At 41.7% G+C, this 24,857-nt stretch overlaps 1 protein-coding gene and 1 non-coding gene across 8 annotated transcripts in view; one reads left to right on the top strand and one right to left on the bottom strand.

Annotated features, from left to right (window-relative positions):
• Positions 1-24,857, top strand: part of sema5ba (sema domain, seven thrombospondin repeats (type 1 and type 1-like), transmembrane domain (TM) and short cytoplasmic domain, (semaphorin) 5Ba) — a 181,226-nt gene that overhangs the window by 69,176 nt on the left and 87,193 nt on the right. For all 7 annotated transcript variants that reach the window (XR_007113843.1, XM_047600684.1, XM_047600688.1 and 4 more), the window contains 3 exons: positions 1,624-1,851; positions 18,066-18,165; positions 18,610-18,655. Coding sequence is in view for 6 of the 7 variants with exons in the window: in XM_047600684.1 (XP_047456640.1) it covers positions 1,671-1,851; positions 18,066-18,165; positions 18,610-18,655 (327 nt within the window). In the remaining variant the exon portion in view is untranslated. The remainder of the gene's footprint in view (positions 1-1,623; positions 1,852-18,065; positions 18,166-18,609; positions 18,656-24,857) is intronic.
• On the bottom strand, positions 10,724-10,833 carry trnal-caa. Its single transcript has 2 exons — positions 10,796-10,833; positions 10,724-10,769 (listed from the first exon to the last, which is right to left on the bottom strand). It is a non-coding gene; the product is annotated as a tRNA-Leu (tRNA).

The following is a 24,857-nucleotide window of genomic DNA, read 5'->3' as shown; positions in this document are numbered from 1 at the left end:
AGGAACTGAATGCTGTTAGTGGGGGTCTTTGTGGATCACCCCACAGATTCTTGATCAGTTTGGGATCTAGTGAATTTGTGCTGTTCTTCATGTTTTTTCAGTTGTTCCTAAACTGTTTTTTTTGTGTGTGTGTGTGTGTGTGTCTGTGTCAGGCTGCATCCATTGCTATGGGGTGGGGGTACCTGATCTGGTCCAGGTGGGTGCTACATGAATGCCAGGTCCAAAAGTTTCCCAGTAGAACATTGAATCGTCAACAAGATGGTTGATGTTATTCACTTCTCCTGTCAGTGGTTTTAATGTAATGGCTGATCAGTGTACAAATGGCGTTTGCAAGAACTTGGATGCATCACTCAAACTGGACTTTCTGAATCAATTACTTGTATCTTTAGCGTGAGCCATAAAAAATGGAACACATGCAGCGTGACTGAGTGAAGTCTTGTGCAGAGTGAATCCTTCCACCAGTTGCATCGATATTACTGTAGCTGAGGGCCCGTTGACTCCGCCGTGTTCCGTCGACAAACACGCGCACTGTTTGCATTCGCCTAATTAGTTACCAGCTGTAGTGAGAGGGGTAATTGATTGCAGGGCAATATGGTTGATTTGCAACTCAACCAAGCTAATAATTTGTTATTGATTGAAGCATTAGTGAGGGAAACACTACAGAGAGATGTAACCCGGCCAAAGTGCTCCGGAAAGTTGATGCTCTCGGTTTTTAATCTACTTTAATGATATTACACCTCGCTAAGCTAACATCGTAAGGAGCGCAGGGTGGCAGATGATGAACTGCCGGTTTCAGCTCTGCACCGCAGACTCATATGTTATGACTGGAGGAGATTGCATTTACTCAGGAAGCATGAGAGCGTGTCTGCATGTGCGTTTTTTTTTTTTTTTTTTTTTTTTGCTTTGTTTTGTTTGACGACATTTGTGCGTCTGTGTTGCTCTCCCTCGGCTCTGCTTGCATAACGCTTGAATATGGAATCGGATGATGGGAAATTGTTCATGCATCACACGTGCAGTCAAAGTGTCCGGATATCAGGAGTGCGCAGGAAGGAATCTTCCGTTTCTCGGGAGCCACACATTTTCGCTGCACTCATTTCTGCTTCATTGACTTGTGGAGACTCATGCATCATTGAGCAGTCTACTATTGCATTCAATTGTCCAATTTTAATCAGCCATTAAATTAACTTCTAAAGTGTAATTGCACATTTTAAATAATTACCTCGAGGTCACAGGTTAGGTACCTCTTTGAGATGGCTCATTGCTGAGGTGTACACATCCTCTGAGTAGTTTCTTAACTCGGTGTCCTTCACACTGTCCCTTAATTCTTTTCTTTCAGTTTCTGTTTCACTCAGCTTTATATCTTGTCTTTCCAGCTACCCTCTAGTTATCTAACATCTCTTTTCTTCCCCATCCTACGGTGATGTCCTTTCCACCAAACATTTTTCACTTTTCTGTTTTTCTTCTCCCGTACTGAATATGGAGCCTCCAGGAATTGAAAGTTTCAGAGGGGGTGGGGGTGGGGGTGGGGGGATTTTGAAGTGAGTCAGAGAGAAATTCTCGTCTTTGAAGCCAGGTGTAAAAATGTAACATGGAGTTGCTGAAGTCGTCTCCTCTCTCCTCCAGCTGTATCCCAGAGGCCCAGCTTGGCAGTTAGAGGAGAGGTCATCACCATGACAGCGTCCTCGAAGGACTCCACGCCCTTGTCTGCGGCTGGCCTCTTCCTGCTCCTTCTTCTCCCAGCTGTTTTCACACAGAAGTCTGCTGTCCCGACAACCCCGACCCCATCCTTGTTTGACCCGCAAACCCAACCAGAGTGCACAAAGAAAGAACATCCAAAGGTTTCCATCCAAGGTCAGACATCATACTTTTTATGTGATAACACTACACTTGCACTATGGTTTGAACATGAATATAAGATTGATATCTTGCTTTAAGATTTTTGATTTATTACTTTTTCTTTTTTTTTTACTACAACAATGAGTCAAAGGACGGCCTCTGTGGTGTGAATTTCATGAGTTCAGCTTTTGCTACGGACTCATTCAGACTCAAAGAAAGATCTGTTCTTTATTTTGGCATCAGTTTCAGCTTCAGTTGAAATCTAGACAGCCGTTAGTTTTTAAACAGTTCACATTTGATATTTAATGTCACATTTTGATTTGAGGCTAAAGGCCATTGGAGAGCGAAAGGTGACTGTGACATCGCTTGAGTCTTTATCGAAAAGTTGCACTTGAACACACCGCAGAGACAGCAGCCAATGCCCAGCCAGCACATACGCTCTACATACTCCATAACAGCATGTGGCAGTAGTCAGGGCTATTAGCTGGGAGGCTAGGAAGAAATAAAAAAAGTTTTACAGAGCTGAATCATGCTACTCAGTTTGTCTACAGCCAACACTGCCGTACCATAGACTGTATAAATATGGATGGCAAACAGTCCCTCAAAGTGAAACCAGAGCAAGTAGAGCTCCCCCTAGTGTCTGGCTGCAGTATAGATCATAAGCTCCACCTCCTTCGCGTTAGTGGATGGAACTTGGGTCGAACTAAAACACTAAAGTGCACATCAAATAATTTTTTTTTCAGGGATGGTTTATGTCATTTTAGGTAGTTTACACTGATGCATTTTCAATAGTTTTAGTTAGTTATTTGACGCTGATGATCACTATAAGTTGCCATGCCAACCACTCTGCGGAGCAGTCCCGTAGGGCCGTGAGAGTTGGAAAAAATAAATACAGTGTATACAGTATAATCCAACTCGTTGAGGTAGAGCAGAGAGCCACATTAATTTAAAAAAAAAAAGTGAGTCTGGAGGAAGTATGGGCCAAAGTTGCAAGATTGCGCCGCCCGTAACCACGGGAAACTAGCGTACGTTTGGCCAATGCAAGGAAGTGGCGCGCGGCATCCATATTTATATACAGTCTATGTGTGGTACGCTTACCGAAGGCCTGACACTTGCAAACCTCTGTCTTGGTCTGTCCCAGCCTTTAGGCTCCTTTTTATACTGGAGTATTTTACCAAAAAATAAGATAAATAAAATAAAATAAATTACCTTCACGTTTATCTCTAAGCAGACACATTTCCGCAAAGAGTTATAGTGATTCAGATCATAGACACAAATGCTACAGAGTTCTGTTTGTAGTAAGAGACAGAATCTAGTTAAATCCTTGATTGAACTCATGGTTTGATAAACCGAAGCAATGAAATTGTTTGTGCAAGCTTTATGTGCTTTATGCAAATTGTTGCTCCAGTGTGTCTTAGGGGAGACAGCACCTTTTATGCAGATGCCAATGGATGTGTATCTGTATATCTGTATAGATGTTTTCCAACTATATAATGAAACATACGTGCCGCTTTTTGCAGCAACAAAATTAATGGTTTTCATAATACCGTGGTGTTGGTTGCAATAAAACGTATTGTTTGGCATCTACTCCAGTCAGCGAGAGGGGGATAAGACAGGAATGATAGTGTAGGATAACGGCGCTCACTATCTGGCCTGTACATCTGTACAGTGGGCCAAGAAACGACATCTTCCTCGGTGTGTGAAATGGAACGGAACAGTTTTGGACACAGAATCGCACACAGATACGGCAAAATGAAAGATAAACACGCACAAAATGGCGGTGTTTATTTTTGAAAAGGGTTGTTTGTGTTTCATCTGCCAAGAGCGCTGCGTAAGATTGGAAGGCCAGAAAAATCGCTGATGGGGATACAGGAAAAAAAAAAAAAAAAAAAAACAGCATAAAGATTGGATGTGGCCAGAAGGTTTTGTTGAAAAAAAACTCTGTCCTTCCAAATCACAGCAGATATTTCCTCAAGTCTGTTTTTTGGGACGGTTGTATTGTTTCCCCCGTCTGCGCAGTGGGACCAGCTCATCCATGCTCCACTTTGGATGATTGAGCTGAAGATTGATGTATGCCATTTGGTCCTTTTTTTATGCTGGACTCTCCGTGTAATAGCAGGTCTAGGTTTGGAAACTGAAGTCTCTTTCCAACAGTGAAATGGTTATTTTGATTCTCAAGAAAGGCACAAGGCCAAGGTTGCCTATATGCTGGGACTTTGCATGTGTCCCGTTCCCCCACCAGGCCTCCAGATGTCCAGATTAGGCCGTGGTCCCGCCAGTGCTTCACTTCAAAGGCGCTGCCACTTGAGAATGGCTCGCATGGCGGGGAGCTGCAGGGCCGCTGGTCGCGGGGCATTATGTGGAGGCAGCCTCGAAGGAAAGGCCTGCACAATGGGAGCGCCAACAAGAGCTTGAGATCAGAATTTGTGATTGATGAGCGTTTTATAGCGGCTTGCTGAAGCGCTACCTGAGTCACCTGGGGCCCAAGTAAGAAGATCTTCCTTTGTGTGTACGCATGCTAAACAAGCGTTTGCACCTGTAATTAAAAGCAACTGTTTATGTTTGTGTCTGAATGCAAAGTTTCCCATTTCTACATGGGTTTTTTATGTAAAAGTTAAATGTCTCAGCATGATGCAGTGAGAGTTAATTGTGGAAATGTGTGTCTGTGCAAGTCCAAGAGATCAGACGTCCCCTGGAGCACGTTATCTCTTTTAAAGCCAAGCTGTATTCTGTGGCTTTAAGTATTTTGCTTTGACCCTGAGGAGTCTTGGATCGACTCAAATTAACCAGAATTTGTCATTTGCTGGATTGTATGCATGATTTGTGCAGAGTAAGATTATTCCTGATTTATTATTTTCTAGGTCTAGTTTTTCATTTCCTTACACCTGCATTTAGTGTATTCTTGGAAATTATTCAAAAAGCTTTGACAGAGAGTCAACAAAAGAAACTCAAGGCTTTCAACAGCATAATAGTTTTCCATCTGTTATCTCTCACCTTATACACAACACAGTGTGTGTTTGTGTTGCTGTTACGGGAGACGTGCCAGGCTTTTATGTCAACCACACCACAGATCAGTGCACGCATACAGCCATGGGAATCACGTAACCTCCACCCACAGGAACGCACTGTGCAAGCCGCCGGCTCATGATTTAGATCGATGATACCGACTCAGTGCGTAAGACTGCAGGTCCGATAAGAGCGCGGCGTGAGGGCACGGACCAGATCGCTCCGAATCTCGATAGGGAGTTTGGAATTTATGGAGATGTTTGGAGGTGCTAAGAACTTGTTTAGGAGTGGAGGGTCAGCGTGGTTTGAGAAGAAATAGACGGCAGTAGAACCATGACTTCATCACAAGCAGTCAGTGCGTTTACATGTACAGCTTAATCGAGCTATGCTTGAAATTGGACTTTCTGAATACAGTCCTGATCCAAGTTTACATGTAACAGAGAAAATCTAATAACTGAAGGGAACATGTCCTCCTCCTCCACACTAGGGGGCGATATGTGTCTTTTCAGCGGGATAATACCCTGTTAATACGGCCCCCTTTCCGGTTGACCTGTTATGTCATATAATAAACAAGAGTCGTTCATGCAGCAGATCAACATTTCAAACAACAACAAGATGGATAATAGTTCAGCTTTTTAAATCTCGTGTGTAACGTGTGCGCTACTTATGGTGCAGATAAGATGGCGCTATCGCTAACACTGTTCTTCTACCGGCTCTGTTTACCTTCTTCTTCTGCGACTGGCTTTCTTATCGCACACGCGATTAAACGTATACATGGCGGAGAAAACCGAATTCCAGTTGCGTTATCTGGGTGGGATAACGAGAATTCCAATTTTAGTCGGGGCAACATGTTTACATGCACTTAAATTGTTCAGCTAGAGTCCATTTAAGGCAAAAATTTGTTTGTTTTTTTTCGAGTGTTTTAATATCAATCAAAGACCAACATTTTTCATAAGTCAGTCTGTGTGGAATGGTAATGGTTGATAAAAGGGGTGTGAAAATGTGAAAAATATCAGTATGGCAATATATCGCGATTTTTCTTTTTCTTACGATATAATATCGACAAATGCAATAAACTGGAAACGGATCATGTGGGTTAATATTGTTTTTTTGACTCATATGCACATATATACAACGTGTATTTTAATCTGCATTTAAAATTTCTCAGTGAACTATGTGGAATATTGCAATATATCACAATATCATAATATCACAATAATATATCTTATCATGACTCAAGTATCGCGGCACATATTGTATCGTGAAGTTTTGTATACCCAACCCTAGTTGATAATACGATTTTTGCTCAGTAACAGTTGGATTAAAGGGCTTTAACATGCAGGTCATCTAGACACGAACATTTTTTCATATTAAAATACTGTTTTTTATCCCGTCTTATATCCACATTGTGCCTGTACTGTTGTATTTACCCTTCAAATCTCTCTTTCCTTCTCCTCTTCTCATCTCCTCTTCCTGTTTCTCTTTTCTCCACCTCTCCCTACCCACCACTTTCTCTCTCAGCCTGCTCTTTATTTTGCTCTTCAACAAGTAGAAAAGCATATTGCGCATTTTCCACGAGTCCCTCTATCTCTCTCTCTTTGTCTGGGTAATGGTGCTGTCGTTTAGCTGTCGTGCTACATTCTGAAGGGCTCTCGAGGAGCATGAAAGATGCTCCCCCGAGCCATAATGGTTCACTTAAAAAAAAAAGGAAAAAAAAAATGTTCACCATGAATTTCTGATCTTACTTTTTATTTATTTTATTCTCCGCTCTCACAAGCTGCCGTCTCCTCGTTCATGATTACAGTGATAGACCTAATTGGAACTGTGATATCAGAGCGCTGGTGTGTTTGCAGGCATCAATCACGCAGCTGAATGGAGCTATGTTTAGCGTGCTGCAGTGGGGCCAACTTCTCCCGCACTGATGGCATGTCAGGATATCAGATGTGCGCCCGAGAGATAGCGAAAAGGATCGGAGCAGAAAACATTTAAAGGCTTTATTGCCCCTTTAACTTAAGAGTGGAAAGCTACAGGAAATTGGTGTTTTTCTGTGTCCATTACACCCCTTTCAGGTACAATAGACCCTGTCAGGGTTTGGGTAAATGCACTGATAATGTTGCAACCGGTGAATTACATTTCTATTGTACACCTTGTAGTGTTGTAGTGCTGAACACTTCTATCTCAGATCGCGTCTGAATTAATTTCATGTCAATGCAAAAGCTGCCGCAGCACAAAACAGGAATCATATAAAATTTACTCCAAAAGCTAAGTTTATGCCGCCATAACCTACGCCATTTAAAACCTTTCCTTGATGTGTTCCGTCTTTATCGAGCCAAAGCAATCGATTGAAAAGTTGCAAGGAGTGAGGAACTGCCAGAAATAGTGAAATGGAAACACGCTCCTACCAAGCGGGCCAATCACAGCTCTTTCGGTCTGCATCACCGCAATGCGTAGTTACATTTCTGGGGAGGTGCGACCCTGACGCCAGAGCCCGACACTGCATTGAATACTGCGTGACCGACCACCCATCAATTCTTTTCCAAACATTATTACATAGAATCCTCAGATCTTTGCAAAGAAAAGGAAATCACTTGAGAGTGATGTATATGTGGTATATATTCCACAGGCTGACATTTCAGCAAGTGGCCTCTTTAGAGGTTCATTATGAAAGGTCGCCCTCGCAGTGCTCATTAATTGAGTTAACGTTTGAAAATCCTTCACTTATGCAGCTCGTTTCAGAACTGATTACACTCTTCGTTATTGATATTTTTTTTTTCCCTAACTCACAGCGGTTTTGGTCTTTTGCAGCCGGTGCCAGACACTGGAAGAAAATGGAAGCATTATTCCTAAAATCCCATCTACATGTAGAATATTTTGCTCCTCATTAGTGGACATTGCAGCCTGTGGTTGTATTTTCTCACCCTCAATATTTTAACAAAACTATTGCTTGTGTATGCAGAGGGCTAGCCCCAAAACAGCTATCAGCATCGTAAAGTCGATGAAGTCTTAGAATGTCGTCCCCTCAGTTACCTCGACTCAAAGTTGAAATTAGACTGTATAAAGATGGACGACGGAATAGCTCCTCAAAAGTGAAGCCAAATCAAGTATAGCTCCCCCTGGTGAGTGACTCCAGTATAGGTCGTAAGCTCCACCTCCTCCATGTTAGTGGATGGGTCAAACTAAAACACTAAAGTAAAGTAGCTAACAGGTAGCAGAGATGATCGGGTCTCAATGTCCGACACAACCCACATGTCCATATTTGGAGTAGCTGCATGTGGGCGGAGTAAAGCTTACCCAACATGGCGACCACAAGCTCTGCTCACTTCGGGCTTCATTTTCGAGGTTCAGAATCCAATGGGTGACGTCACGATGGGTATATACAGTCAGTATGGAAAACCAGTGGTACTTTGGCCGATACATGGATGTGGAGACGCGTTGTGGTTGATACTTGTTTTGCATCATTGAAGGAATTTTTTTTTAGCTATCATCGCTACAGCTCGCCACACCGCTGTCAGCCTCTTCCTCTGTGCACACTCCAGTTCTGTTATCTGTGAATAAAACCATTTCTGAACATTTTTACACAACAGAATACCATTTTTTTTTTCCACAGATGAAGGAAGTTAAATATTTTATACGGCCTGTCACTCAGCGCATGCTGAAACACTGAATTACAGCTCCCTAAACGTATTGTTTAAAAATTTACTTTTGAATGATGAAGTTCCTTTGAGGTCCAGTACATTTTGTTGCAGCTGTAATTCACTTGTCAGACATGTGTTCTGCATCTGTACCAAACATAGTGCAGGAAATGTACACAGTATCTGGTTTGCTCGCTTTCTGAGACTACTGCTCACAGTTTTATGTCACAGATGGAGTGCAGCGGACTTGTCAGTGGTTCCATACGTTGCCTCGCCGCTGGTTTCGTGAAAGGCAGGCAGACAGACATCTTTACCGGTCACTGACTGAGAGGCTATTAGCCTCCTGGCCCCGGCGCCATTCCTCCCGTGGCTACTCAGTCCCTGGACTCTCCAGGATGTTTCCCTGCTCTGCACATAACCCTGCAGACCCCTCTATCTGAGTTCAGTCAAGTGGGAGTAGGGGGAGGGAGGAAGGAAGGAGCATGCAGGGGATAGAGGGAGAGTTGTGCTCCACTGAGGCACGGCAGCCTCTCTCAAACTATCGCCCTCTGCAAGTCAGCCGCGATGAAAATCGAAACTTCTAATAGGAGAAATGGTGGGGCATGGGACAAGCGGGATGGGGAAGAGACTGGGATGCAAGGAAGGGCGAAGAGCGATATGAAGAAGACCAAACAAAACATAGTTCAGGGGACGTTGGACAGATAAGGCTGAGTTGTGAAAATATCTGGAACAGCAGGAAGTTTTACTTTAAAGCTTGTGAGGAAATGAGGTACTTACTCTGCTGTTTATTCAAAAAATGAATGCGTCTACAATGAATGGATATTGTATGGAGATTTGTATAGCGCAGAACGCATTCAAGTCTGTTCCATTGTTTGAGCACCTTTTGTTATTTTCACATTTCCTAATGGCAGCTGTGCTAAATGTATCCAGACCGCATTCATACTATGTGGTAATTGACGCTGGAGGTGATCATTCCTTCACAGAATCACGCTCCCACTGGCAGAAAGCAGCGAGTCTTCATTTGACCTGCTTTGTTAACAGTTTTGGATCCACCACATTGCCCTGAAGATAACAATTTTTAACATGGCATCTTTTCAGCGGGTCTATTTTCCATTAGCAAAACATTGCGTTCAGTTGTATTCCCCGGAAGGAAGATGACAGACAGCTACCTTTAGTGTTGTGTTTGTCATTCACGGCTCATTAAACAGTGCGGCACTTGAGGGGAGAAATCAACTAGATGCCTGATTATAATACTAATGATAAAAAAAACAAAAAAAAAAAACATGGCACTGCGCTGTGTTCTGTCAGGTGAACGGGTGCTCACACACCTCGGATGAAATAGCTGAAGTGAAGGAATGCTGTTTGGTTTTAAAGGTCATCTGAGCTGCCCCCTTTAATGGTGGTTTGTTTAGCCGCTCTGAAAAGATATCTTCACAATATAATGACATTTCCTCTGAATGGAGGAACTTTTATTTAAACTCTTTTTAATCCCACTTCCCCAGAGTGTTATAGTTTAACATTATCAGCGTGGTCTTCATACTGATACACACAGCACCCAGTGAAGTCAATTTCTCACCTTTAGTCTTAATAGTTATATTTTTCATTCTAATTTTTAACTGCATATCTTCATAGTCCCTATTATTATGTGAGCTATCATTTCCATTTATTGCATTTTAAATGCAATAAATCCTGGCAACATATCTCTCAGAATTTGGGTAAGCTACTGTCATTGCAAGGAAAAAAAAGACATTGTTCAGATCAGATGAGCCAATTCAGCGCGTTGCATCGACAGCACGGTGCTTCAGTTGACATTTGGCTGATTAGCTGACACCTTTGCAGTGTGTTCAAATAAAACTTTTTGATCCAGACCATAGACAGTATAAAGAAGGACAACGGATGGAACAGCTCATTAAAGGTGAAGCCAAAACAAGTAGAGCTCCCCCTGGTGACTGGCTGCAGTATAGGTCATAAGCTCCACCTCTTCCACGTTAGTGGGTGGGACTAAACTAAAACACTAAAATACATGTCAAATGCTTTTTTTGCATTCATTCACAACCATACAGCACTCAGGACCCAGATTGTTACCCATAGTAACTATAATATATGGATACTAGAATAACTATAATATATAGATACTAATAGACAGTAAAGATGTGAATAAACAGGATAAATAAAATAAAGATGAATAAAGTAAAAGTATAAATAAAAACAGCAACAAATCAGCATGAATTGTTGAAGTTTGAAAATGCTGTCAGAAGTGGGATTTGAACCCACGCCTCCATTCGGAGACCAGAAATCCCGTTACACAGGAAGGTTTGTACCTTGAGTCTGGCGCCTTAGACCACTCGGCCATCCTGACAACTGTTTAGTTCACTGGTAATATAATACCAATGTACATGCAAGTGTTCATTTTTAAGTTAAGTTTTGCTTTAGTTATCGCTCATTCCTAATCACGATATCCACAAGTTGCCGTACCAGGAGAGGGAAGGCTGCTTCTCGTTGCTCTGATATCCATTTGGTGTATTCCTACCTCAATCTGTCGCCACCTAGAACATCATAACTGTTGCTTTGCAGGCGCAAACTTTGCAAGCTTGAGAAACTTCTTTGAGACCTAAATGAATATGGTGCCATCAGTATTTTCTGCCATTCTAGTGAATTGCTCTGTACCTTCTTGTACTGCATTTAATCTTAAGAGGAGCCATTACATTACTTATAGGTGAAGTGCACTTTTCTGTACAAGCATCCCTCTGTATTTGAGTTTGCACCCACTTTTAGCAGCATTTGTTATGCTTTCCTTTCCTCAGCTCAATAATAAGTCGGCATTTTGCAGGTCTGACTGCTCTTCCTCCAGACGTGGCCTAACAGTGGCTCGGTCCGGTCGCGGTGCCACTTGACTCTTTTCCCACATGCTTGCTATGTGGAAAGAAAGTAAATGTTTTATTATTTATTTATTTTAAAACAAATGTTAGACGGAAGAAGACAGGAAGGTTATGATTTATGTCTGTGCGTGACGAATGTCTCAGCCTCTGTCCTCATCCCTCTGGCAGTCACGGGCTGACGCATTAATCCGTCCGCCTGCCGATTGCACGAGTGGAAAAAAAAAAAAGAAAAAGAACTGCGATCATTCATCACGTCCACCTTGGGGCTCCGTGAGTGAACTGTGACGGGGGGGGCTTTTCATATTCATCCTGCTGTATTGTCCCATCTTCGCCCCACCACCTGGCCAGACAGTTACGAGCAGAGGGAGCGTATAAAACCACTTGTAAGCAGGAAGATAAATGTCAGTCAGTGAAAGACCCCTGACCGCTGCGAGGCCCCTCCTAAGAGAATAAACAAGCTTGTGGTTCATGAGCTCTCCTGCATCAAATCCAGCCGCTCCTATTTTTTTTTTTTTTTTTTTTTTACTTTTTACAAGCCTTTGAAGAGATATCCGTGATGTGGGGAAACGTTTATATGCTCCTCAGTACGGACTTCAAGTGATTTATGCTCCGCATTAAACTCTCTGAACTGAACACTAACAGCTCCTGTTTTTACTGTTAGGTGCACAATGCCTCCGTGGAAATGATTCTCTTGTTATCTGTTTCTGCACCGCACATTCTTATTTTATGGCTCATGTCATATGCTCCGTTTTAATGGTCCTGTTTTATGGGGGAGAATGAGTCACGTTTTAACAGCCTGTCATAATTTTCCATTTTGTCCAGAATATATTTAGGATGCACGGCGTGGGGCCGGTGTGGATTCTGGTTCGATAGATGTCCTATTTTACCCCCACGGGCTGCGGTGGCTCAGGTTGTCTTCGGATTTTCCTGAGCTGTTTATCCAATATTGCTGCAGACGTGACGTGACTGTCAAGTTATCGAGCTCAACACTTCAGCCATAACATTATGACCTAATATTGTGTAAGTTTCCCTTGTGCCTCCAAAACAGTTTAAACTCATCAGAGAGTGGACATGGACTTTCTGAGGAACCAGGATGTTGTTGATTGGTTGACGTTCGGTACCTCTGTGGATCTAGTGATCTAGTTCTACCATCAAAGAGTGTCATTATCTGTGGTGTAGGGGAGCCTAGTCTGGTCTACGTGGTTGCTACATGTCTAAGTAACATCCTCATGAATCCACAGCCGAATATTGAATCGTCACAAGATGTTATTTACTTCTCCCGTCGGTGGTCGTAATGTTATGCCCGATCGAAAGAAGTATTCTCCAGTTCTGATTTGGCAATGATCATGTTTTTATTTCCAAAATACACTTGATATTTACAGTAACCCCGTCGACACTGAAAAGGCAGCGAGGTAGTAAAATCTTTACCGCGGTATTTAACGTTGTTAAGCTTAATGCACTTGAATGTCAGGGTTTGTTTGTTTGTACTCCGCAATATCTGCTTTAAACGTCCGCGCTCGAAAGCGAGAGAGGAGAAGGGCCCGAGACACGGTAATTGTTCGGATGTGAGTAATGGCGCATGCGTTCGGTCAGCGTCTCCTTCAAGGTGTTCGCTCGTCTGTGAATTACGGAAGCACTTTGGTGTAAATAAGACATAAGTCGAAGTCTCGTCTGCCTTCTTACAACCACTCAAACGGTTCATCGTCGCTGCTCGGAGTAGATGTGGAGGATTGAAAAGGGTGTCCAGAAATAAAGAGACATTTTCAGCTTCTGACGCAGAAAAACACTCTGATAAGAAAAACACTGTCTTTGTTTGAACCGTTTAATTACCTGTCACAAACCGTTAAATATTGTTTCAATCACTCTTTCATGCACAAGTGATTTTAGGGAGATGATATGGAAGAAAATGAGAGAGATCAACTAAGAACGAGTGAACGTCTGCGTCGGTCTCAAAGCTTTAGCTTCTTACGGAGCCCCCTAAGGGACATGGGTTAAAAAACTAAATGTTTTTTTAGATTCTGCAAAGTGGGGTTGATTTTTTATTTTTTTATTTTTTCTTCTCAAGATCTCACAAAACTGTTCACTGTTGGTCATCTTTGCTCAGAACAAAAACAAAACAAGCACGACAGTGGAGTGGGACAAGTTTGTGGAGTTTTTGTTTTGGGCCTAAAACACAAAGATATGAAAACATCTAAAAAGATGTTTCAGCGAGAGAGGACTCTCTTGTCGCAAAGCGTGTGACTCTCTTGTTACGAACAGTGACACAACTAAACAAAAGCAGTCCAACCACACATACATGCTCATAACTGTGAATGGGGGCGTGTCTGTGCGTGATAGCACAGTCAGTGTTTAAGGAACTGCTTTAGAGTCAGGTGCATTATTCATGTTAGCTGTCCTACTTACACACACACACACTCTGCTCACAGATGCTGTAGCTACGCGCAATCTCTGGATCATGTCAAATTCCTTAAATCAACTTAAGGTGTGTTTACATAAGACCGTGGGGCTGAAGATGGCATGCGCTCCCCCACCACTTCCCCCTTTGAGCATTAATCAGAGATTGATGCAGGAAGCCGCCGCTCCCCCCCTCCTGCCGGCCTTGAATGGGTTTGTACGTACCCGCTCTGCATGTCAAAGACGGTCAGATTGGTCAATCCACGCTCGGATGTGAGAAATGGAAACAATCCTTGTGCATATATGTAGTTTAAATATTTATAGTGGGAATAAGAGACGGCCACTTGAAGGATTTGCATTGGATTAGAATAGCACTGGGAGGCTCAGTGATTTATGGTGTGATTATCAGACATTTAAGCCTTTGTCTGCAGAACTACTTTTCAGTTTGTTATTAATTTTTTAAGGAATTACATCTTTTCTCGCGGTGCTTTTTGGAATTTGTACCTTACTGTTGTGTCGTGCTGATGTTTCCTATATGTTTTTCTCAGTGAAGCTGGGTCCTGTTGTTTAATATGATTCACTATGTACTTGTTTGTTACTAGCAACTTTCCATTACGAGCTGCGTCACTTACAAGCAGCAGATAATTTAACAAATGTTAAATATGTTAAAAACTCTCAATTTCTGAGCTGAACACATGATTGAAATAAAATACAGGAGGTCTTTATTTCTCAGCCCCCCATTTAAAAATTCCCCAAATAAATCTCGGCGACAAAGTTTTATTTGTAGAATTTTGGTCTCGCAATTAAGGTCACACTTCTAAGATTACTGCCGAGGTCTAAAATTAGTATATGTATTACTGGGTCAGAGAAAATTAAGCTGGAACACGACACGAGAGAAATGTAGACTTTCCGCCTGGGAAAACTTTTGCCCTTTGGTGCTGCAGTGATTAGCGCTGTCATCTTACAGGGTCTAATCCAGGTGCTCCAGCTCCTTCCCAAAGTCCAAAGATATGCATATTAGATTACTTTGTTATTTTAAATTGATCGTAGGTGTGCATTCGAGTGTGAATGGTCATTTGTCACTCTGTGTTAGCCCAGTGCCAGTTGGGACAGGATCCATAGCCTCCACCTACGGCCCTCTACTAAATAAACAGTTATAGATAATGACAGAAACCAGGAAGCACCTGATTTTTACCTGAGCCTTGAATGAGGCTAACAATGTTTAACATATACACCAATCAGGCATAAGATAATGACCAGCTTCCTAATATTGTGTAGGTTTCCCCTTGTGCCTCCAGAACAGTTGTGACTCATCAGAGAATGGACACGGGCCTTCTGAGGGTGTCCTGTGGTGCCTTTAGGTGCTGTGGGTCGAGGGGTTTTAATGTTGTGGCTGATCGGCTATGTTTGAGGGAGGTTTAAGCGAGCTCTCCGAAACCTTGGCACAAACTTTGGGGACGATCCGTCCAATTTTTAACCGATCTCATAAAACTAAAAGTAAATTAATTATAATAAAAACTCTTTTTAAGTTCATTATAAAACTCGTTTAGTGCCGCTCACATCCCGCAATCACAGCAGCCCAGTGGACGCAGATCCACATCTGGGACTGTCTGCCAATATTGGCATCAGTGTGTCTGCGTATCCCTTCACCGTGTGTGTGTGTGTGTCGTATCTGTATCCTAAACGAAGAGCACCACGCTGCAGCCTCCTGTCTCTTTATCACTCACGTCTCGAGTTCTGTTTCCAGATGACAGAGCCATATGGGCCCCATCAATCCAAAGATGCACGATGAAGGGCTGTTTCACTGTTGCCTGTGACTTTGATGAGGCCTTACACTTGTCGCCTCCAGCTTTTATGAGCTACCTTAATGTTTGAAGAAAATTAAAGTTTAAGGCTTTAATTATGAGATGACTAATTCCCGAATGAATAGTTATCAAATGCTTCACATGTAACCACTTTACACATATTTTTTACCTTGTGGATGTGCAGTAGTATAGAAGCCTAGGAGCATCCTGAGAAGCTTTGGTGGAAATAACTAAAATGTGTTTAACACATCTTTTCATGCTGGTTAAAGCAATCTCTATTGCCACTGACCGCTGTGATACTGTGTACAGCATGGGAAATATGGCAAATCCCTTTATGCTGTGCAAACCTCCGTGTGGCGAAATCCGTTTAAAGGTCTTTGCATTTGGGGTCACACGAAGATTGAAGAGAAAATGCTCTCTTCCCGCGGTTTCGCTGTGACATTAAAAGCCCCAGCGGACGGCCCCTCTGCTCCACTGCTTTGAAACTTTGATTTGTAAATGCCAGTCTCAAATAGCGCCTAAATTCCAGCCCCGTGCACCACGCGGAGCGGTGTTTGTCCGAATGTCAGGTTGTATCAGGATTGTCGTGTCTGATGTGGCCTCTGCAGCTTTGTCCCTCTCTGCAGGAGACGCCTTCGCACGTCACTGACGGTTGCTCTTTTTACCACCGTGGCTGCAACCGCAGAATTTTCACTGATTAGTGTATTGTCCTTTTCTTTTAAATAAATCATAAGCTGTTTATCTGACATGTTCCCAGGTGCAGGAGAAAGCTGCTGCCAGCAAATATGTAATATTTTGCTTAAAGGTTCCATGTTATGCAAAATTCACTTCATAAAGGTTTTCTAAAGCCCCTTTAGAAAAACCCAGGTCGAAAACCCGGCAATCGACCCGTTGATGTATCTGCCTGTCGTGTTCTGATTTTGTCACTGGATGATCTGTCAGGCTGTATCATTATAGAAGCTCCAGGGCTGCGAGCAGCTCAGAAACAGAGCAGAGTTTTGGTGTATTCCCATAAGAAACTAATCTCCCAGTGTGTTTATATACAGCTTGTATAGCGATATCCCACACTTTTTTTTAATCGATCATGGCAGTGCACTGGCAAAACCGTCAGATGTGGGAGCTGCTCTGCATCTGTGGAGAAGAGGGCATTCGGTGGCAGATATCGGGCACTGTGTAGGACACAGTGATTTATTCAAATATCAGCAGCCTTTTGAAAGAGCGGGGTTTTGACCGGTCCATTCTTCGCTGAAAGAGTTAAAAAAAATTAGAACATGCTGTCCATTGTTTATCTCACTGTGTAGTGTAATGATGACGTTGTCGATGGAATGATGTGTGAGAGGGAGGGAAAAAACAGGCACACAGCTCCCACAGCGCACTGGTGATGTGTGATGTGTGAAGGGATTTTCCATGAGAAAGGGGTAATAGTCATAAATCCACCGTAAACATTAGCGCGTGGTAACAGCAGTAGTGATGTGCTGATCGATACTGAAATATCGATACTTCCGATACCAGGTCTTTATGCTCTAAAATCGATTCTCAAATGAAATTATCAGTATTTTTACTTCAGTCATTTGAGGTAATGTAGGAACACAGTGGAAAGTAACTAAACTATTGAGTTGTGGCAACACAACAAGCCTTGTGAAACAGCTCAGGTTAAATCGCAACACAGAATACGAGGCATTTATGATGAGCACAGAAGAGCCACAATTAAGATAAAAGTTTTCATTTTATAGTAGTTCTTAATAGTTAAACAATAATTTACATTAATGGTCGTAATACTTCATTTTCTTAGTGTTTGAAACAGAATGTACACATATTTTGTATGATTGTGTCTCTGTTTTTTTGTTGGTTTTTCTTTTGTTTTATTAGCTTGGCTATATAGTAAATGATGCCACTATGTCAATATACTTCAGAGTTTAAAATAAATAATTTAATTGATGTCTGATGTCTTGTATTCTTTTTGAAGCCGTGGTTTCAAATAAACAACTTTTTTTCTTTTTTAAGTTTACCAGACACATTTTTGTTTACACAAAGTATCGGATCAGTATCACTGATACCAGCCTGATCTTTAGTCAGTATTGTTCAGAAAGGAAGGTGGTATCAAACACCAAACTAAACACCATCGAAAGATGCATCCTCTCCACAGGAGGGCCGTGGAGTAGGCGTGGCACATGCAGCTCATTAGCATTTAAAGGTACAGGCACAGAAGCAGCCTGTTCTCACTAGAGACACTTTTTGACTGGCAGAAACTCAGGACCAAGGCTGAATTTGGGGTAATAGACTTTAAAAACAATGATGTTGGACCTCTGACATCAATATGAAATTGTTGAAAAAAAATGTATAATATGGGACCTTTAACAAATGACATTGATCATTTAATTATTGCCACATAAGCATGTGGCTGCGCTTCCTACCACGCAGAGCTTTGTCTGTAAATGTCACTGCCTTTTATCTCATGACATGATTTAGTTTCTGCTAACCTCTCTCTCCCCCTTCCTTTCTCTTTGTCTCAGCGCTCAGCCCGTGGATTTCCACATTCTCCCACCCTGGCGTGAGAGACTACTCCCAGCTCACCCTTGACCTGACTAGGAATGAGCTTATTGTGGGTGCCAGGTAAGAAACTGTAAATCCACTCAGCTTTTCACCCCGCAGGGCGCATTACTGAGAATGTGATACCCTTTCTGACTCACTCCTACAGTGGGATTTTTTTCCGGATAATGACGCTTCTAAAGTGCTCTGCCGAGGCCTCACTGGGCCATGTTAAGCTTTGAATTCGTCTGGAACGATGAATTTGGAAGAAATACGTCATCCTGTAAAAGTGTGTGATTCACTGTGTGTGTGTGCATGTTATCGTGGGATGATTTACTCTTGAGCTCAGTTTTTCTGCCTGGTGTTAACCTGTTTAAAAGCCTGCACGAAAACCCAAAACAAACCAAGTACATGGTTCTGATGAAGAGTTACAGCATGGCCTTTAATGTTCCGTGTTAACTTAGCAACAGCTATTTTAAGGTATTTTATTTTCACTCACATCTGTTTTCATGTCTCTTCTTAATTCAGGAACTACATTTTCAGACTGGACCTCAGTAACATGTCGGTGATACAGGTAGGCTATTTCTTTATTGATGTTATTTTGATCAGTAATAGTAACAGTTTAGCAAGAGTTTCAATTATTCAAATAATGGAGGAATTCTTTGGATTTTTTAAATTTATTTTTTTCCTGAACATCTTATCAAGTGGTTCTGCAGGATCTGTGCTTACGTTGAGGTTGTTCTGCTCTGTGGCGTTCACCAACTCAGGTCACGTTCGGTCATTTTGGTAAAAATATCTCCTCCGAATGTGCAGTTTTGAGGTACGGGAGTTTTGTTCTCTGACGTTTCATTGCTACATCGAGGATTGTTGCGGTTGCTTTTGCATTTTTCGAACATCGAGGAACCTGTAACCTGGATGATTTAGTTTATTTGACCTAAAGCTTTGTTCATACTCCCACTCCCACATATGTATAGTAGGCTGAGATGGTTTAAGATGGTGTGTCATTATCAAGCATAACATTATGACCACCTTCCTAATATTGTGTAGGTCAGAGAATGGAGAATGGATAGTAACAGAATGTCATTGTTAGGACCTTTGGGTCCTATGGGTTGAGGAGAAGGACCTCTATGTGACCTCTTATCCCACAGATACTTGATCAGTTTGGGATCTAATGCATTAGGAGGCCAGGTCAACACTTTGTCTTGTTTTTCATGTCATTTTGAGTTGTTCCTAAAGTGTTTTTGTGTGTTTGTCTGTGTCAAACTACATCCTGCTGGGGATAGTCAGTGGTTTTAATATTGTGGCTGATTGGTGTATGTACCGTGAAAAAATGCTTTGTACCTTGTACTTCAGACTATGGTGACTTGAAATGATTTACCAACGTCAAAGTTAAATGTTAAATGCTTGCAAAACATGTGCATGTGCATTGTGATGTAAATCTGACATAGAACCATAAATCCGGCTTAACTTTGGTACCATGTTCTTCTAGCATGAATTGGAAGTAGAGGAACATCATGTAAAAGTTGCACTAGATTATTGGAATAACAGTTTTAAGTTAAGCATTTTAGCTTCAGCATTCAGCTACTTCTTCTTCTTCAGCTGTTTCTTCATTGTATTGCAGGTGGAGTAGGTTTGGGTTTGGGACAGTGTCTGAATGCATTTCAGGGCCATACAACATTGATGAGCACTATGTTGTGTGTCTCTGTCCCTCCATTTGGTTAAGAAAAAAGCAACAGATCTCATTCAGTCAGCAGTTGTGTAACATCTTACCGACTTCCGGTGGAACGTCATCTGCTTAGACGCTTTGGGGAACGTTTCATGACAGAAATCTAATGGAAAGAGTTACACGAGCCTCAGCCAGAATCCTCTAGAGTTACTTGCTGCTTTGATTAACTTTTAACAGTTTTCTGACACTGCAAAGCCTTTTTTCTTTAGTTAATGAGACAAACTTTGGGAGCAACAAAGCAGCACGCTGTCAGTCCCATCCTCTTGGTCCTTTCATCAGATTCCCAGAATTTACCAAGCTTTTTTTTTTCATATTATTTCACATCTGTCAACTGGATTCTGCAGCTTAATAACATCAATAAAAAATGTAGCTTATTCCTCAGCATGAGCACGACCAGAGAAATAATTCAAGATAATCATATAAACATGGCACTTGCAAAAGAAAAAAATGGAAGTTGCTCTTTTGACATTTAAAATCTTTCTTGGTATCATGAAAGTTTCTGTATTTGCTACTTGGATTAGCTCAAAGTTGAGCAACCTTATTTGCCGCCTGTGCTCCCTGCTGTGCTGCTCACATCAACCCTTTACAGGACGAGGAAACATATCTGGTAACTTCTACGCACAAAATCGAATTAAATTGCATCCCTTGGGTTTTCACCCACCCAATCGGTGAAGATCAAGGCAACATTCTTCGATCTAATGTGGTCTACAAGGTCCCATGAAGAAGAAGCATCCTGTGTTGGCTAATCTGATAATGTTGACAGGTTCTCATTATATGAATAATCTGCAATTTCTCAAGCAAAATAAGAGCAATTATGGCGCATTGCTGTGGTTTAGTTCTAAGTCTGAGTGTTTTGTTGTGTCCGCAACTCTAGCTGGATTTACATGGAGCCAAATATTCCGATTACAATCGCACTAGAAGCCCAAACCGAATGAAAATCTAAATACCACAATCGGAATAAGCAGAATGAAACTTCATTCAGTTTCACAGGGGCAGAACATTCCTTTTCCCAAACCGATCGAAAGTCAAATAAACGGTGAATCGGAATGAAGTCAGACTCCGTTCTGTCTGAGCATGCTCAGTCTGGACGTAAATGCACAGTGACGTTCGACTGACATTTCCTCAACTGGAAATAACAACTCTGAAAGACATTATTGCATACTTAGACAGCAGGAAAAATAGAAATATCTGTTTAGAAATATGTCTGTGAAGGTTCTCAGTCATTCAGGTCGTGGTAATCCAAAAAGACATTGAATAAAGGCAACTGGACTTGCAGGATTTCTTGAAGACGTTTCGCCACTCATCCGAGTAGCTTCTTCAGTTCTCAATTTCCCACCAGTCTATGAAAATCCAAGAAGCTACTCGGATGAGTAGTAACACATCTTCAAGAAATATACAAGTCCAGTTGCCTTTATTCAACGCCCTTTTGGATTAGAAAGGTCCATCAAAAATTAATTGAAGTCTGGACAGACTGAAGCGTGGAACAAATTTGGAATTGCTGGAAAACCTTGAAGACGGGCTACTATAAGGCTAAACAACTCAATAGCAAAAGTGGATATGACCCCACAAACTTTCCGAAAGCTGTTGCTTGATAAAACTGTAAAAACAACTACTGTTGATTGCTGATTTTTGATCAATCGATTTGCGCCTGTTACACGTCTGTAAAACAGCTGTTCAGATTGAAAGTAGAGGTACATGTAAACATCAGGTCAGAATAAATCACCTCACATGTAAACAGTTGACCTGAAACCAATCGGAATGAGAAAAAAGTCTTCTGACTAAAACAGTGCAATCCTCTGTTCATACGGAATAGGCACCAACAGCATTACAACTATTTCAATGAGTGTCCTCTAAAGGGTTAAGAGGATGTCACATGTTTTGCTTTATGTCTGATGAACTGTGATAAGCCTTTTCTATTCTTCCCAAACTAAAAAAAGTAAAAACATGAGGGATGTAGTGAGAAGGGTCATTGATGTGGATGTTCATTTACATGATGCTCAGGTTAAAATCTGCACAAATCTCTTTTGTCTTTATTATTCTCCGTGTTGCGCAGGATATGATTCAATTCAAAGGTCGCATTGAGCGCACATGTACTTTTCCGTGTGCGTTCCCGTCGACCCTGTTAGCACTAGTGTTGCCTTATGGTTGCATCACACGTCACAAATGACAAACCTCCAATTCTCGGTGGGCCTGTGGAATGTAAACCGGTGCATCACCGCCACCGAGCACAGAGAAGGAGTCTCTGCATGAAAGAGATAGAGCACAGGTTCCACGCGTCAGACGGCTCTGAGGTGTCTTCTTCTTGTTTTTCCTTAGTTTGTCAGGGATTTCCACTTCTGCGAGGCAAATTTAATTACACGTTCTGATTCTGTTAAAGTTAATGCAATTTCTTTTCATACAGTTTGCAAGTGAAGTCAACGGAGTAGTTAAATGTATCAACACACTTTAAATGGGTCACCCCGTCTCATTCTCGAATTCATGGTTGCTGTTTAAAGGATCGTCGCTGTGGGTTTTTGCATGCTTTGGACCATTAATTACAAATCGTGTGTACTATTGTACATTTTTCAAAGCGTACATATGTTATTAGACTGATTTTTCCAACCTTTCATCCAGATATTGGCCGAACCTGATGCCAGCAGAAATGTCTGGCACCAGGAACATTTAGTGTAATTTTAAAAACAATGTTGCATCAGGTTGCCCACGCATTTGTTTGGAATGTATCTTAATTTCTTTAAGATTAGATCTTTAGGTATTTGGGATTAGTAGGACCCACAAAGTATAAAAAAAAAATAAGCATCATCTTTGAACTGGAAGTAGGTTTTGAAAAAAATAACTGTCAAACTAGAAGAGTTCATAAGCATAAATAAACAAGTGTATTAACCCTTTGCTACAGTACATGGCAGACAAAGGTGATTCAAATGAGGACAACAGATCTAAATGAAGCAGAATAAGCTGCAACAAACCCAAAACGTAATGTCCCCATATGAGGACGCCGGGTCTCTGGAGAATTAGCTGCTCAAAAACATGCGAGCTGCATTGGACAGTAACACAGCAAGTCAAACAGAATTATTAACGATACAGTTCAATCTAATAGAAAATATCTGATGGCTTATTTATCATATTTTTTTGCAAGTGTCCTCGTGCATAAATCTGTGCTTCAATAGCTGCACTCATCTCCGTTATTATATGACAATAACTGCACAATACCCGACACACACACCCGAATGTCAGACTGAACCATTTTCAACATAGCGCTTCCAAACTCACATGGTGCGACTGCGTCGCTGTGAAGCTTAGTGAAGATGGAAAGGTCTGAAAAATGAAGTGGCAGAAAGAGTAGAATTGTGGAAAAAAGAAGGTGCTGTGTTGGTTCTTTGTTTTTTTTTTTGTTTTTTTTTTTGGATGACCAGATGTACCCGATTTCTGGGGATAGTCTTGGTTTTGGACGATCTGTCCTACAGCTAAAGCTGTCCCAGAAAATGTCCCCAATTTTAGCTTTTTATGAATGAGAAAAAAATAATGTTGCGCCCAGACTACTACTATTACGGTAGCCGATTGCACAACAGACATAGCAGTTTTTATATGTTTAAATATGAATAAATATGTCAAAATACATGTAATTATCCTTGTTTCTTCGTTTTATCTTGATAACATTTATGTATTTATTTTTTATCTCCGAGCTGTAAATGTCCCCAGATTTCCCCATCAGCAGGCAGTTCTAACATGGGGCCATACAAACCTGTTTTACTACTAGTGTGGGATCATTCTACAATATTCACTCATCATCACAGTAAAATTGTTCCTCAATTGCTCATCTTAGTCAATCTACTGCATTAATTCCTCTCTCAGCAAGTAGAAAATGTTGTGAAACGTGATTATGCATGAAAAAATATACTGTGATACCATCAGAATTTTGAAAAACACCGTGATATACATTCTTGATCACACTGCCCAGTCCTAGTGAGGATATAAATAAACAAAGGCAGATATCAGTCTAAAAATATTCAGCCTGTTACTACGAGAATAGTTCGGAAATCAGAAAGTGCACAGCACATGCTTGTTCTCCCCTAACTGCGCCAATTATTTTCCTCCACAGAGGAATTACATGTGCAGCATCACTTTTATAATCATTCCAAGAACAACAAGTTGCACTATTTTCGTTTCCACGCGGGATGAAAGTGCATCACCAGACTCGACTTTGTCTGACAAAGTCCCCTTTCACGGTGGCCGCGACTGAATGACACGATGTGTACAGCTGCCACCCGCGTGTCACTGCCGATGTCAATGCGCCCTTTGTCTGCACATACTACTTGTCCCGTTTCTGGAGGAGAGAAGTTGACTTATGAGGGTTTTCGTTTGTTTTCGTCCTGGTTGTGTTGTTCCATGCAGCTCCACCAAGCTGTTGATTTTTTTTTTCTCCGGGAGCAAAAAAAGCAAAAAAAAAAAAGCATCTGCCATCTTAACATCCTTATGATATGCAGGAACGAACGCATGTGTGTCCACAGTGAACATACAGATGAACATAAATTAACTTGATTCATCTTTTGTAGACACACGCCTGCACACACACACAAACACACACACACACACACACACACACACACACCCTCGGCTTATTGTGAGCCATAGGGCTAAATGAGGCAGATCCTTCACTGCTCTGGCCAACGCGGAGGTGTCTTTGTGATGCCAAGGCTGAAATCAATGAGAACATTATACAGACTACCCGGTGAAGCAGAGAGGAGGGTCTGTACCCCAGTGCTCATTTGCCAGCAAATGAAAGCTGTCCAAAAAGATAGAGGAGGGCGGCTTCCTAAAATACTCGCTTTTCTTTTGTTGTGTAACCGAGTAAAAAAGAAAAAAAAAGAAAAAAAAAAAAGCACAACCGTGGTGTCTCTCACTTGCCAGTCCGAACATTAGATTCACACTGGGTTTTTTTTCTCGCTGATTAAATGCGAGTTCGGTTGTGTGCACTCACTCGCAATAATCAGTTTTCCTCATCAAAGCGTAGCTCTTTTCTGCAAGGTGAGAAAATGTTGTCAGCTTTATTAGC

This window comes from Mugil cephalus, chromosome 12 (assembly GCF_022458985.1).
Source record: "Mugil cephalus isolate CIBA_MC_2020 chromosome 12, CIBA_Mcephalus_1.1, whole genome shotgun sequence".
NCBI classification, from domain to species: domain Eukaryota; kingdom Metazoa; phylum Chordata; class Actinopteri; order Mugiliformes; family Mugilidae; genus Mugil; species Mugil cephalus.
Note: the sequence above shows the minus strand (reverse complement) of the source record. Positions and strands in the feature narration are given on the sequence as shown.